General features: G+C 48.0%; 1 protein-coding gene across 2 annotated transcripts in view; it reads left to right on the top strand.

Annotated features, from left to right (window-relative positions):
* The window catches only part of POLE (DNA polymerase epsilon, catalytic subunit), an 867,587-nt gene that overhangs the window by 313,114 nt on the left and 538,223 nt on the right, over nucleotides 1-16,250 (top strand). For both annotated transcript variants that reach the window (XM_069619327.1, XM_069619326.1), the window contains exons 19-21: nucleotides 850-996; nucleotides 1,116-1,261; nucleotides 2,742-2,890. In XM_069619327.1, coding sequence (XP_069475428.1) covers nucleotides 850-996; nucleotides 1,116-1,261; nucleotides 2,742-2,890 — 442 coding nt within the window. The remainder of the gene's footprint in view (nucleotides 1-849; nucleotides 997-1,115; nucleotides 1,262-2,741; nucleotides 2,891-16,250) is intronic.

The raw sequence follows: 16,250 nt of genomic DNA on the forward strand, positions 1-16,250 counted from the left end.
TGTTCCCTACTAACCCTCCTGGGTAGAATAGGCTCCCAACCAGGAGCCCTAACTTTTGAACCAAGAAAGAACAAGTCATCAAGAACAGATCTTAAAGTACAGCCACCATTTTAGGTAAATGGTGACCCTTGTGTTCCTCACCGCAGCTCCGAAGGCAGCCTGCAACAAAAATACTCATGCAAAAAGGTACACTGCCACCAGCCTGTCAGATGAACTTGGAACAGTAAAAGTTACTGGAAAAGGGAGACCATGTTTCTCCTTGGCACTCCACTTAATGTGGGATGTGCTGATCTTGCAAAATTAATTACAGGCGAGTGTCCCCCTGCCCTGGTAACATGTGTTAACACATGTAAAATAAAAGGGAAAGCTCAAGGAGCTCACAGCATGACTTCACAGAAAGTGCTGTGTGCTGCAATAATAAAATGTAGATGGTGGAAAGCATAACTCCAATAAAAAGTATCAAAAAGAGTTAATAAGTGTTCCCATGGTTAGAGTAAAAGAATGAGTGTTGAAAAAAGTTCCACTTCACTCGGGAGAATTGGTTCAAAAATGTAATAGTCCAGCAAAATGCTGGGGGGAGGCTTACAAAGTGATGAGCTTTTCACTCCAAAAAGGAAAATCTATCCAACACATGGATCAAGTTGCTGAATTATGTGCAGTGTTTTACATCTTATGTGTAGTTTTTGGTTTTTCTAGTGATCCAGTTTTCAGTCCAAGTCCCTGACTTGTGTTCACTTGAGAAACGTGTGTTTTAGTGACTGTCTTTTCTTAGATGGCAGATGTAATGGCAGTGTAGATTGCATCTGTGAAGTCTTGCAGTAAAATCCCCCTATGCTTTTCCTCCTCTAGTGCCAGCTAGTCGCAGTGAGTACCACCGCATACAGCAGCAGCTTGAGTCTGAGAAGTTTCCTCCACTATTCCCCGATCGGCCACCTAGGGCATTTCATGAGCTGAATCGGGAAGAACAGGCAAAATATGAGAAGAAACGGCTAGCGGGTAAGCACCTAATTTTGAAGTTGTTAAAGAGCTCCAACATCCTGCCAGGTTTTTCATCAGAACGGTTCATGGTCCTGTTTGGTTTAGATTCATTTGTACTGAGGCCTTTTCTTTTTCAGATTACTGTCGTAGAGCTTACAAAAAGATCCATGTGACACGGCTCGAGGATCGAGTTACTACCATCTGTCAACGTGAGAACTCCTTTTATGTAGACACTGTGCGTGCATTCCGTGACCGTCGGTATGAATTTAAAGGATTGCACAAGGTAAGTTTTAGCTGTACTCTGATATGTAGCTTGGAATGTCGGCGTCTTTGAGAAGCAAGGGGTGTGGCATGGTATGAATGATGGGTCAAGCCTTAAAGGGTGGAAGAAAGTCTGGTTGTAGGTGATTAGCAGCTACTTACGGAGGTTATGAGATCTGCTTTTACATGGGAAGGGGGTGGCATTTGGCATGGATATTTAGGCAACCCTGACTGTGTAGTGTCTGTGGCAATATAGGGGATGCCCTTTGGTGGCCTATTCAGTGTGAGAAAGCCTTATGGAAGTGTCAAAGACCGGGTTTAGGAATGGCAGAATATTATTGGAGCGTGTGGGGTTCTAAGAAGTGATGCAGGCATTTTGTTAGGGTTAGAGATCTTATGTAGTGTTGGGTGAAAGACTCGAATGAGGGACAGTGATGTGGTATTGACATTTGGGGGGGCTACATCTAGTATAATGGGAATCCTGAGGTATATGGTGTATGATAGTTAGGCCTTCTTAGAAGTTGATAGTTTGGGGGTGGGGGGTATTCCCATATTTGGCCTGGGGGTGAGGGGAATCAGATTATGGTTAAATACATTCTGATTGATATGATATAAGTTATTTATAACACGCTTAATAACCAGAGGTTTCTAAGCGCGGACCCGGGGATCGAACCTCTGTTGCTCTGTGTTGTCTTGCTTCCAAGGCAAGCACGTTGCCCCTGAACTGGAGGCGAGTTAAGGTCTGTTATAGAAATGCAGCGTTCTTAACTGCAGGGTTTAATATTTGTTTTCCGTGATGGATGGTCTTATTGGGGAATGCTATATCTGCCACTGGAATAAAGCATTTTATTAAAAGACTATGTGAGAACAGATCTAGTTAAGCGTCAGTCTACTTAAGAGGCTGAGATCTAGTGTAGTGATAAGGGAATCCTTAAAGAGAGCATTTCATGTGGGCTTTCTCAAAGGAGAGCATGAGATGAGTTTCAGAATGGACCTTGTGGTTCATGTTCTGCTGGTAGTGATGTGTTGATTTTGTTAAATGGAGGCCCTGCAGAAGGTGTGTGCTAAACATTTATTTTTTACTATGCATTACGTGCAATTCTTCTCTGGAATTTACTTCACTACTCATTTCCTTCTTTCAACCACTTTCAATCACCTTACTCTGCCATGCTTGTAACCTCACCCTCTCCTACCCTCGAATATACCAGCTAGTTTTCTCGCTCTTAACCTGTTTGCTGCGGCATACGTTTCTGATAATCCAATTTCCTCACCATTGTACCTCTTAAGTCTTGTCCGCCCTTTGGCTTCCCTCCCCATTATTTATTCTCTGCATTTTCCATATTCATCGCACTCTGCTTCTCCTTCTCTTCTTGCCGTCTGCCTTCGCTTTTCACATCTGTGTCTTTTGCCTTCACTCTGCCTCAACATTTGTCTCTGCTTTATGGCATCCTTTTTCTCATCTGCCTCTTGCCGGTCTCTCTCCTTCCTCACATAACTTTCAGGTGTGGAAGAAGAAACTGTCGGCAGCGATGGAGAGTGGAGATGCAGCAGAGTTGAAACGCTGTAAAAACATGGAGATCCTGTACGAGTCTCTGCAGCTGGCACACAAATGTATCCTGAATTCATTTTATGGATATGTCATGCGCAAAGGGTATGTTTGCCTCTTTTGTTGATATGGTGGGTGAGATGTGTCCACAGCCCTCTGCTGAGTGATGTGAAACCACCTATGCTAAGGTGAAACAGCGTTCCAACCAAAAGGCATGATCAGACCTCTCTAAGGGTGGAAGGCAGGTAATAAAGTGGAGCTCATCCCCAGAATCACCCCAAACAACACTTGTATAGGAAAACATATGCGCTTTATTATAAAATCACACATTAGAATCACGTTTAAGTTAAATAAACACCTTGGTTTAAACATAACACATAATAGAGTGAATGTATAGAAACAGTAATGATCACCTATGACCAACACACTCCCAAACATGTGTAGCACACAACCTTATGGTATTTACAATTCAAGGTTAAGGGGAGGGAAGAGCAATGAACCCTATGGCATAGTAGAATCACATAGTCCTATTCAGGACCCAAAATGCGAACAAGTGATTCCTAGCCCTCTTGAACGTAGTGCCAAGAATTATACAAATGCACACAATACATTAAGTGCAGCACCTAGATTGAGGAAAGAGGGTTAATACTTTAGATTTGACTGAGAATGCCAGACCCCTAAGGTTTTCATACGTTCCTAGAAAATAGATTTATGGTCCAGCAGTTCAACATTGTGACCTTTTGTGGCAGAATTTCATTTTTAGGGACCTATAAACTGTTTGTTTTTCCCCTTCTTTTGGTTTCAGTAGCCAACCTCTTTGTGAACAGATAGACTTTATTCATGGTTCTACGTTAGCCTATAAGATTCTTGGGATAGCAGTGCTTTTTAATCGCCCCACGTTTGCCAGAGGGTTATTTTGTTTGAGGGGTTAGGGTGGCAGCAGTTGTAATTTTAGTAGCCCAATATACTTTTTTGGTAGTTATTGGGGTACTTGTGTAAATCCTGCTCTTGGCTATTTTGTTTCTTGGGCATTCTTTTGTTTGAGGAAACCACCAAGGAGACCTAAATGGCCATCTTGCACACATGGGTCCACTTGGAGGATACCCCTGCACCCTCTAGAGTGGCTTGGGCTGGTTTAGACCAGTCCCTGGCCTCGGATATGGCCATTGATCATCCTGTGGGGCTGACCCTGGTTGTTGGGTGCTGTGTGGGGGCTAACACGTTTGGCTGGCCACCAAAACCTTTGGTTTAAAACCCTTTTGTGCATTTGGAGCGCCATCCTTGTCCAGCCCCTGCATTTACTGGCTAGCTAGGGGGGGGGGATATGTCAGACTGAGAGCTGCAGGGTTACTTAACCTGTTGGAGGATTTTTTCTGTGAAGCGGCTGTTGCTGGGTGCGTTTTTAGTACCAAATATGGGTGTACTGGCTGGACTCGGTTTCGGATTTTCAGCTCATGGATGCCCTTCGTGTGCTTTTCATGTTCTCCAATTGGTCCTCCTCGTTGGCTGGTTCAGGCTTCCCATGCTGGTACCATTTTTCTGGGCTGCTTTATTGCTGTTTCCCGTTTTTACCACCTAGGTCTCTCACTTGGTTTTTGGTAGCTGCGGTCTCCTGAATGGGTGTTGAGTCCCCACTATCTCACCTCATCTGCTGGTCTCTGCATCCTGGGTCAGCGCATAAGGAGCCCTTGCGGGAGCATCTTCTACTGGTGGGCTGCCTGCCTTTGTGTTGCCTGAACTTGATTGTGCGGTTCCTTCATCCTCCTGGAGCCACCTGTTTTGTTTCTTCCACTGGGTGACTAGATCTCTTAAAATGCCATGCAAAGGAAGAGCTCTGCCCACTGGGGTTTTCACATTCCTGGGACCAATGACTGTGAGTACTTTACTCTGGACTCTGTGTTGGTGGGTTATTCTCAATACTTAGCCTCATGTGTCTGTGCGGTCCAAGATCTTGGCAGGTGTCTGTCCCACATGCACTTTTTCCCCATTTGGTCTTGCGCTTGACACTGGATTCGTTCCAGGGGGTCTTTTCTGGTGTTCCCTCGTGTTCCTCTTGTTGCTGACATCTCGCTACCTATGAGGTAGAGCCGCAGATCTGCCTATTGTCTTTGTCCTGTATTTCCTATTAAACTTTGACTATCTGAGTAAAACTGTTCTCAAAGTGACTTTTACAGGTACTTACTTGAACAATTTTCCTGGGTGCTTGAAGTTTAAGATTCGAAGAATGGAGTTTTGGCTGGAGCTCCCGATTTTCTGTTACCTTCTTGCTTATATAAATGCCTTTTTGCCTTGTTTGACTTCTGGCTGCTATCATTGTCTCTTCTAGGTGTGTAAGGAGTCCTATAGCTGTAATTCTAACTTATTACTACCTTTTGGTGCCGTCTTGATATTGCTGTTGAAGTGATGCTTTTCTCCTACCAGGCCTATATGTATACTGCACATTTGTATCACACGTTGCAGTGTGCTAAAGGGGCAGAAATAGTCTGTATGGCATCCTGGATCCTGATTATGACTATGTGCAGCCCTACAGATAAGGAGTGTATCGACCACTTTTACTCCCTACAATTAGGCAGATACCCCAAAAATAAAAATGGGAGTAAAAATGCTCCCAACAAAAATAGTAAAGGCACACAGGAGCCTGCCCCCTGTACTTACCCTCACAGCTCCATTTATAAGTTTGGAGCAGTAGTACACGTAGTGCCACAGGAAGAAACTCTACTGTTATTACTGCCTGATCTGGCGAGGTAAACATTTTTATTTTAATGTGCATGATTAACGAAGTGCAAAATAATATTTATAACAAAACATTTTTGTGTTATAGTTAAAACATTTATATTCGCTTATTAAATACTCCCCTTGGGACTGGAACTTATTCTTTTACTCTCAAACTTTGAAAATGAGGAAGTAATATACACCCACTTCGAAATCTTATCTGTAGCAGTGACTTTGTGAATGCAATATTATATTTTGTCGAGGTACACTTGATCCTCCAGGTGATAGGGGTAGATTGAGTCTTAACCGGACACTGCTGTTTTCTATGCATACACTGGTTCCATCATCCGCTATGTGTACCTCAAGTACTTAGTTTGAGCTGTTAGAGTTTATATGTGTGACTTTAATAAAGTGTATATCTTTTCACCATGTCACTGGTGGGTGGTTTCTTTGTCACCTGTGTGGATTAACAGACCTTCGTTACTAGTTTTCCTCCCATTTTGAAGTTCAACCTGATCGCTCCGCCATTGCTACCTGTTTTGAGAGGCTTGGCTTACATTTTCATTGGATTTGTTATTTCATCACTAGGTTAGGTGTTTGCGCATTGCTCACCAGGGAGCTGGTGTTTGCGCATTGCTCACCAGGGAGCTGTGATAGATATATATATATATATATATCTATCTATATATATATATATATATCTATATATAGATATCTCTCTCTATATATATATATATATATATATATTCTCATTCTCCAAGGGCGGGGGGTGGCGGGTTTCAGGAAAAAAGTCCATGTCGAGGTAACTACCTTTCGTGTCCCCTTCGGAAAGTTTTAGGGAAGATCAACTGTTCCCTATCAATGGGGGAAAGTCTGTAGACACTTCTGTGGTTATGGGGAAAATTCAGTTACGTTTGAATGCAACTACACAGGCGTCAATAAGGCAACAGTCTACCCCAGGACATGCCTGATGAGACCTTCAAGAAGATTTTCAGTCCCAGGTTCGAGACCCAGGTGCACCAGGAAGAAAGGAAGCCTGCAGGATTCATCCAATGCAAGTGAATTGCAACACGTGATTTAAGCGGGCCTGCAGATTCCCACAAACCGCGTGGCACCTGAGAGGGAAGTATATTGTATAACCCACCAACCAAGCCCAAAAACATGGCTCAGGAACAACAAAAAAAACAGTGAGTGAAAGTCTTCCTTTGATGGTTGAGTTGCAGGAACTATTACGACTGAATAGTATGTTTGGTAATTATGTTGGACCTACTTGGGGGGGGGGGGGGGGGGGGGGGGGGTCCTTGACTTTTTGCATTTTCCCCATTTAAGTTTTTGGATCACTGAACTATTTGTGGGGGAGGGGGTTAGAGGGTCTGGGTTGCCCCTGCCATTGCAACCCTTTTTCAATAATTAGGAGTATGTGGTTCTGGGCCACCCATAAGGCTGCCAGGCCCAGGGGTGCTTTACAAGCACCCAATGTGTGCCCTAGGTTGATTATATCCCCCTATATTGTCTTTAAGGGGGAGGGCATTGAGCTGGTGGCAACTGGTGTTTAGTTTTGGCTTCACCAGGGGGTGCCAGCCGTTTTGCCACATTGGTAGCCCAGTATCTTATTGAGGTGCCAGTGTGTTTTTCAAGTATTTCATTTGTTCAGGGCAAACGCAAGGTTTTTCACATGTGTGCTCTTTGTGCGCCCAGTAAGGCAGCCTCCACATTGGTTTTTACTGGTTTAGATCAGTACCTGTCTTTTGGCTGGCCATATCACATCATGTGGGGATGGTTTCTGGGGGTATGCAGTGATAAAATTGCGACAAAAACTTCGCCTACACAAAAAATCGCGGCAAAAATGCTGTGGTTTGACCCAGTAAAGGTGAACCCCGTTATACCATTTAAGGGGAGCGGGGATTGCAGGGCTGTCCCCCAGCTCCCCTTAAATGGTATGGGTCCAGGGGCTTCAGGGGTGTCCCCCGCAGCGTCATTTTTGCTGCAATATTTTGTAATATTTTGTAACCACGATTATAACTCATGGAACCAGTCTGGGTTGAGTGGTAGATGTAGAGCCCATCAAGATGGTCTTGCCTCACCTCCTAACCCTTTGTCCTGAACCCCATGCACCTCTCCCCCCGCTATTGTAATTGGTAGGCCGGATTTGGCCAGCCCTGAGTATTAGGAGAAACCCTGTATCCAAGATCAGTGCTTACTGGAATTTTCAGGTGAAGCAGGTTGCTTACCTGCTGAAGGATTTCTTGCAATTGCTGTTCTTTAGGGACCAGATCTGTCCATACTGGCTGGATCCTGTGCTGATCTCCTATTTGGAGTTTAGCCTTCTGGAAGTGCACCCTGGGCCGCCTTTTCAGTCGTCCTACTGCTTCCACTTGTGTCCTGGGCCAGGCCTTCTATTGTGGGACCATCTCCATCCCATTTTACTCCCACTTCCTGCTTTTTACTACAGAGGTTGTCCACCTTGATAATGGTTGCTGACATTGCCTGGATGAGTGTTGAGACAACCACACCATGCCTCAGCTGTTCTTCAGGACCATTCTGGTTATTCTCCACCGTAGTTTGTCATAGACCATCTTCTGCTGGTGGGAACCCTTTGCCCTTTCTCTCGCCTTTACAGAGTCTTCCTCCTCACTGCGTGTGCTTGTTCCTTTTTTTCTTTATTTTTTTATTTCATCGAAGCAACAACCAAAGAAACTGTCAACTCCCACCCCCCCTCCCATCACCCCACTGGTGGTTAGCCCCTGAACCCTTTGGAGATATCATGCTTGAAAGAGGTCCAAACTCCTGATCCTATGTGGGCACCATTGCAACATGTAGCTCGATTGTAAATAGTCCAGGACCACTCTTCATCCTTTTATGAAAGCCCCATGGAGTCCTTGTAAGTCGTATGACCGTTTTTCCATCACTACCAGTGACCATACCTTCTGCAACCACGAACCGATCCCCGGGGGGGGGGTCAGATTGCTTCCAATTTTGGGCTGTCACTGTCCAAGGCACGATAACCAACCCCATGAGGCATCTCCATTGCGCCTTTGAGTACCTCATCGCTATACGATCTCTCAGACCACACAACCATACCTGTATTCCCAGCTGATCCACATAAGGAAACATCTTCTGCATTTGGGATTTCACCCCCTCCCAAAAGGCCTGTATCCTCTCGCAGTCCCACCACATGTGCTTCCATGTTCCTTCCCGCCCACAGCCCCTCCAACAAAGTTTGGACACCTTTGCGTACATCATGTGTAATCTCTCCGGGGTGTAATGCCACTGTATAATGATCTTAGTCCACTTCTCTCTAGCTTGAATGGAACGGGTCAGCTCAGGAATGTTCCCCCATAAATCTTTCCACTGCTGTTTAGAGATGGGTCCCCCCAGCAATCACTCCCACTTCTTCATATAGCTCCATTTAACATCCTCTGTTTGTACATTTAGAAATCTATACAAAGTGGATACAAAGTTCTTCGCATCTGAATTCGTCACTGTATACTGTTCAAAGGGAGTGAGCTCCCTCCCAGCCGCCCGTTTTATTATTGGCATCTTTAACCAGTGCCGTAATTGATTATATCTAGATCTATCCGACTCCCGCAGATTTAGGAGCCTAGCACATGTCTCAAATGACTTGACCTCTCCATCCTGAAACATTTCCCCCACCTTAGTCCAGCCTTCTTGCACCCACTTTCCAAAGGCCCTTTCTTCCATCCCAGGGGGAAAATCAGGATTTCCAAACATCGGGGTAAATGGTCCTGGGACACTAGTCATCACTCCCTTTCCCCATTGTTCATCCCAGGCCTCAAGGGTAGACCCCACCACTTCACTTATGTGCAAATTGGGGTGTCTGGTGTGAACTCCATAAGAGGTCCCTTAAATGGGTGCGCGCAACATCTCTATCCTGATCCACCCAAATTGTATGCGCTTCACCCCCATCCATTCCCTGATGACCCATAATTGTGACGCCTGATGGTATCTAAGAAAATGCAGGAACGCCAGACCCCCGTCCTGAAGCTGGGCCGTCAACATCTCCCTTGTAGCCCTAGGCTTCCTATTAATCTTTAACCCAGACACGGCCCCAAACCTCTCCAGTTCCCAACAAAGCCTCGGAAGAGAGCGAGTCGGATCCGTGAGGAGCACCAGCATGTCGTCCGCATATGCCATCACCCCATGCTGGATGCCCGCCATATCCAACCCAGCAATCTCTGATCTTGATTAATAGCGGTTCCAGAAATACTGCATACAGCAGTGGTGAGAGTGGACCCCCCCCCGCTTAGTGCCCCTCATTAATTCCACCCTATCCGTGACCTCCCCATTCAGTGCAATTCTTATCGAAGAGGTGTTATAATTGGCTTTAACCATTTTCATAAATTGCCCGCCAAAGCCCATGCCCTCCATGGTCCTAAAGAGCATTGACCATTCTACCCGGTCAAATGCCTTTTCGGCATCCAGCACTAGGAGGACTGCCGGATCTTGTTTGATCCCCGTTTTTTCTATCAGATGTATGACTCAGCGAATTATCATGCGTTTTCCGGCCTTGGATAAAGACTGATTGATCCATGTTGATCAGTTTAGGGAGCACCAGGGACAATCTTGCTGCTAGGACCTTCGCATACATTTTTGAGTCCAAGTTAGTTAAAGCTATAGGCCTGTAAGAGCCCGGGAGTATTGGGTCTTTCCCTACCTTATGAAAGACCAAGACTTTAGCCTCATTCATCAAATGAGTCACTGTACCTTCCTCCCTAAAGGAATTAAATAATTTTACTTGAAGGGGGGTTAAAATGTCGAAGTATTTTTTATAGAATGCTGCCGTGAACCCATCGGGGCCCAGAGCTTTATCAGCTCAGAGTTCTTTTATCGCCTGTTTGACTTCCCCCTCGCTAATTTCCCCCTCTAAGGCCTCTCTATCTTCCCTTGACAACCGGGCAGATTTATCTCCCTTAGATAAGCACATTGAGCGTCCCCATTTGGGTGTCCGACGAATATAACTTCTGATAATAGTCCCTAAAGACTTCTCCCATGCCCTTCGTGGTGGTTAGCAACTCTCCCTGCAATGTTTATAATCCCTTAATGTGCGCTCCTGCTGCTTCGCTTTCAATTGCCTAGCTAAATATCTATCGGCTTTATTAGCCTTCATATAATGATGGTGACGAAGATACAGAAGGCTTCTCTCCGCTTTTTTAGTACGCAGCGCATCTAGCTGTCCTTCTACATGTTGCAAAGCTCTTTTCAACCGTAATGAGGGAGAGCGAGCAAGTTCCCCCCCTTAAGTCCACTATTTTCAACTCCAGTTCTTTCTCCCAGGCATATCGCTATTCTTTGGACACTTTCAAAGCTATCACCTGTCCCCTTATCACGGCCTTAAAGACCTCCCACGCTGTGCCTAAACTTACCTCCCCAGTGTCATTAAGGGCCCAACACTCCTCTATATTTTCCCTAATTGCGTTTCCCACCACCGGGTCTTGAAGGAAACCATGCGGTAACCTCCAACGCCAAAGTCCCAACCTCTTTTCCAGAGTGTGCAATTCTATCCACACCGGCGCATGATCCGACAAAGCAATGGGCCCCACTTCCATATCATGTACATGCCCCAGCAACCCCACCGCTGCCCAAAAGTAGTCGATCTGCGATCATGTATTGTACACATGTGAGTGGCAGGTGAACCCACTTTGTTGTCCCTTCAGAGCCCTCCACACATCACAAAGCACCCCAGTTGACATTCAAAGTGTTGCGTATGTAAAATTGCAGCCCATCATTAAAAGCCACCAGAACTCCTGCTTTTTTATCAGCCGAATTAGATTGTACCATTGTCTTGTACCCCCAGAGGCGTACCTTAGCTTTGTCCCGCAGTCTAATGTGCGTTTCTTACAAGAGCAGGATATCTTCCCCTTTCCCTTCTTAAGAAGTCTTCCACCTCTTCACCGGGGCGTTAAGGCTGTGAACATTAAAAGTCAGTAACCTCAGCTTCCCCATGTATGTTAGCCCCTATCAGTGAGAACATCTTCATTTAGGCATTGCAACCTCACCGGTCTCCCCCACCCTCTCCCAACCACCCCCCTCTATCCCCAACTCCCCCCAACACTAACCCAAGGAGGGCCCAGGTACCTAAGGCTGCTAGGACGTTCCGTCCTTCGCACCTGCCCCTCAGTAAACTCGGGTATAACACCCCAGGGAATCCTAAACCCTGCATATTGTTACCAATCCTCTCGTAGAGTTCCGGCGTGAAGACCCTTGCCGGGACGCCAACCCATTGACCAGTGCTGCGTTAAACCCAATCTGTAGACTGACCATTCTCAACCACATCTTCTCTCTTAGTGCTTTTTTCGGCGCTGGATCTCCTTCCATCCCGAAAGCCGTTTGCTGTGAAGATCCTGTTGTTGCTACCGCTTGTCGCACCCCTTGTCTTCCTGGATGCCCATCAACTGTAAACCCTCATCACATGATGTCACCCTCCTTGGCTTGCCTTCCCAAGTGAAGAGCAGACCAAACGGGAAGGTCCATTTCTATCTAATCTTCCTGTGGACCAACTCCCTGGTCACCGGAGCCATCGCCCTTCTCTTCTGCAGAGTCGCTTGTGAGAGGTCCTGGAATAGGTACACTTCTACACAATTCATTTTTATGTGGTCCATTCCCCTGGCCTTGCTAAGAATTTCCTCTTTTTGCGGGTACGATGACATCGCTACCAACACATCTCTGGGACGTTCCCCCCCCCGGTTCGCCTGTTCTCCTAGGGCCCACACGATGGACCCTGTCTATCTTAATTGCCTCTGCCTCTTCTTCATCCAGAATGTCCCGAAACACCTCCTGAACCGCCTTCTTCAGGTCCTTCTCCTCCACCGACTCAACCATATTCTTTATGCGGATGTTCGCCCTTTGGGACCGATTCTCTAAGTCCTCACACTGTAACTCAGGGGCACCAGTTGCTCCTGCGTGATGCTACATTGCTGGAGTTCTTCCTCCGCATTCTGAACTATCCTTTCCAAGGTGTCCGTTCGCTCCTGAACCGCCTGCCTTATGTCCTCCTTCATGCTAGCGAACTGTTCGTGAAACGTGGACATGAACGAGTCCTGCAGATCTTTAAAGCAGACCTGCATGTCCGCCCTCGACACTTGCAGTCCCTGCGAGGCTGCTTGGCCCTGTACCTCCGGGCCCTCCACCTGTGTCTTCCCGCGCTGGGCGCTCGCAGTGTCCGACCACATCTGGACCAGACTCGGGTCGTGCTTTGAAGAGGCGGAGAGCTACCCAGAAGGGCCTCCCTTTCCTTTGCTTTTAGACATCTAGCTCCAGGTACCGAGCTCCTTTCTTGTCTTGCTCCTTCCTTCACCCCAGGAGCAAGTCGAGCTCCCTCGCCTCCGTGGGACTCATTCACCGAAGCTCCTCCGGGCCACCCTGCGTAATCTCCCTCCTTTCAGATGCTCTCTCCCCGCGACAATAGAACCCAAATATCTTCGCTGGACACCTCTGACAACCCTCTGATCCGCCAATAAGAGGTCCGTCAGTATCACGCCTCGGTCCACCTTTTCCGCCAGAATGCCTCTTGGTGTCCCTTGCAGCCACAGCTGTAGTCTCTCCGTCCCTGTGTTATTTTCACTTCTCACAAAGAGGCGCATACATCGAGTGTAAAAGTCCCCAGGCGGACAGTTACATTACAGGATCTTTTACTGTTGTCCCTCTGCCTGGGTTTGATGCAAAATCATAATCAGCAAACAGTCTCACATCTGGGTGACCAAATCACAGATTCCTCCTGCCGCCACCTTGTCACGCTCACCTCAGCACATGATCTTCTTTCCCGGGGCCGGTGGCTCTCCTCTCCCTCCGGCTACATGCCGAAGGCTCCGCGCCGAGCTCTGGATCTCTGGGGCCCCGGACCAGCGTAGCTCCGGCCAGGGATCCCCACAACCCCACCGAGGTCCAGATGAGCGTGCAGCGTCTGCCACCACCGCAGGTCTACTCTACGGAGGGCAGCCCGGGGCCCGCTCCATGTCCCCACACCCATACCCTACCTGCAGCCCGCGCGTCTCTTCCTCGCTGCCAAAGGTGCCACTGTGCCGGTCCCAACTCCTGTTACAACTCCCCCCTCCTCTGCGGGGAGGGGGGGGGGGAAGTCTCCGCTGCCCTCCTCCCAGTTAGGCTTCCTTCCGCGGCGCTCACCGCGCTGTGCCCTGCAGGCTCGCGGCCTCAGCAGCACCGCCTCCGCTCTCTCCTCGCCGCGGGTTGCACCTGCTCCGATCACCACACCGGGTTTCACGCGGAGTTGCTCTTCACAACCCCCAGGGCCCATATGTGGCCACGGGTCGGGGTCAACACCAGCAAAGCCTAATTGTGGTACTTATTATCAGCGGCCTGCCGGGAGAGACCTCTACTCGCGTCTCCTCTCGCCAGCCGCCATCTTGAGAGCGTGTGTGCTTGTTCCTTGAGGGGCTCTCTTCTGGGGAAGGCTTTGTTCTTTTTTCCAGTCATTTGAATCCTCATTGGCTTGGCGTTCAAGTCGCATTCTGTAACCTGCACCTAGAAAAGAAGCTTCATACTTAACCAGTTTATTTTGGTTTCCTGGATACTATTTCAGAAAGAAAACACCATGCGTTCTTAACCCCCACCCCAGGTTCCATAGGCTGAGTAGTGTGGGCTCGCTTTGCTCTTATTACCATTTAGGGTAGATCCCTACCTAAATAATAAATCACAGACCAATTATGTTTATGGAAACGTAGGCCCTAGGCATTTTATTTTCTTACAGAAAATACATAACAAAAATCAATACACTGCCATATGCTTTTGGGCACCTTGTGTCCAGTTTCGAAGTTGCCCAAGGCTCCTCCCGAGTCCTTGTTACCCCCGGGCCTTCGTTCCTTCGTTCCTGGGCACATGCCGCCTACGACTTGCTTTGGACCGTGTACCGAAAGAGTACTCGGCGTTCCGGCTCCTGCCTGCTTCCTTCATCTTCTGTTATCCTTGTTGGGTGGCAAACGTTTTTCCTTCCCCTTGTCCAGGCACTAAGAGCCTACCCGAGAGAGGTGAGCTCTTTACCTGGTTTGTGCCGCCTCTCCTTTCCCGGCTTACTTATACCCCCCAGTTCCTTCTTGGGGGCCGGGTTTTCCCCCCCGGCCCTTGCTGTTATGTTTCACACCTTCCCCAGGTGCTGTTTCCTGCCCTTTCCTGGGCTTTTGTTTCTTGTGGTGCCATTCGGATGCCCCTCCCTACTGCTTTCGTGCTGTTTCCCCCCACGCCTAAACTCCCAGGCCCTCCATCGGCCCGCATTTCATGCGGCCCGGGGCCTGGGGCAGAGTTGGTTGCGATTCACCCCTTAAGGGTCCTTCTGTTTTGGGGTTGAGTCCATTCGCAGCCAGGTCTCGACTTCATTTTCCCTTCGATTTTCCTTTGTGGCTTCTCCTGCAGTGCTGCATCTTTTTCTAGGGTTTCTGGGTTCTTGAACCAATTTTCTGGAATTCTTGATTAGGGTCTCCTTTGACCATAAATGGGTTGTTTTCTGCCAAATCCACATCCGCGGGTAGAATTGAGACTTGCATATCTTTTCCCAATACACATGGATTGCCTATTGACCTAGTCGTTTTGGTTTCTATGGGATCTTTCTACTCCTCTGCAACTCTTGTAAAGTGACTGGGTGGGTCCTTAGCATCCACTGGACATTTTCCCTGCATCCAGTGTTGGTGCAGTGAGTTTTGGACCAACGACTAGACTCTTCGCTCTTCCCTATGATTAAGTTGTGTCTTCCACTTCTGTGAATGCTTATTTACATTGTTACTACTTTTCCTAAATTTGGATTTCGCAGATGACGTTTTTTTTTTTAATTCACGAGCCAATTTGAAGTGCAGCTCAAAGGTGCCTGTGTCATTACACTGGCTTATGGATGATATATATATTTCGAGGGGATTGGGTCCTCCGACGTATTCCATATCTATGACATGTAATCACCACAGCTGTGCTGCTTCGGGAACTTTTTTCGGCGTCTGCGTCCTGCGTCGATGAGCCGTCGTCGAGGGCCTCCTCTGACGTCATCCGATGTGATAAGTAGGACGCACGACGCCCGTAGCCTCAGTTCCGTTTTTTCCGCGAACGTGTTGCTTCGTGAATCTCGGTTAATGCCTTGACTCGGAGTTCTGTTCTTCTCGGTTCTTCAAACCTGTTCGTTTTGTGAAAATCCTTCGTGTGAAGATGTCTCTTACTTCGTCTTCGACCCTGAGTCCGGGTTTCAAGAAGTGCGGGGTGTGTGGGCCCAAGATGTCGGTGACGGACTCGCACGACGCCTGCCTCTGGTGCCTCGGGGAGGCCCACGACACGGATGACTATCGACTGCCAGTCGCTCACGTTCAAAGCCTTACGCGAACGTAAGAAGAAGTTGTCGGTAGGTCGGGTGTCCATGCCCAGGAAGTCGAAGTCTGCGGGGCTTTCGACGGATGATTCGAGGCGTGACTCTCCGTGTCATCGTCCGAAGTCTCGTGGGTCTCCTTCTAGGAGTCGGTCTCGCCACTCATCAGCCTCTTCGAGGCATTCTCGGAAGCGCCGACACCGGTCGTCTTCCAGGTCCTCTTCGGAGGACTCTGCCCGGCACGTCGCTTACCCCACCAGCTGTGCGACGCCGGAGGAATGGGCTTCCTTCGGGAAGAAAATGCTGGCGATTCTTGAGTCGCAGGGTACTAAGCCGTCCGCGCCCCCGAGTTGGGTCGGTCGTGAGAGGTCGAGAGACACCGCTCGCAAGAGTGGTCGGCACGAGTCACGGGAGAGGTCCCGTTCGGACAAGGAGACT

Source organism: Ambystoma mexicanum, chromosome 10 (assembly GCF_040938575.1).
Source record: "Ambystoma mexicanum isolate Mex_15411 chromosome 10, UKY_AmexF1_1, whole genome shotgun sequence".
Taxonomy (NCBI): domain Eukaryota; kingdom Metazoa; phylum Chordata; class Amphibia; order Caudata; family Ambystomatidae; genus Ambystoma; species Ambystoma mexicanum.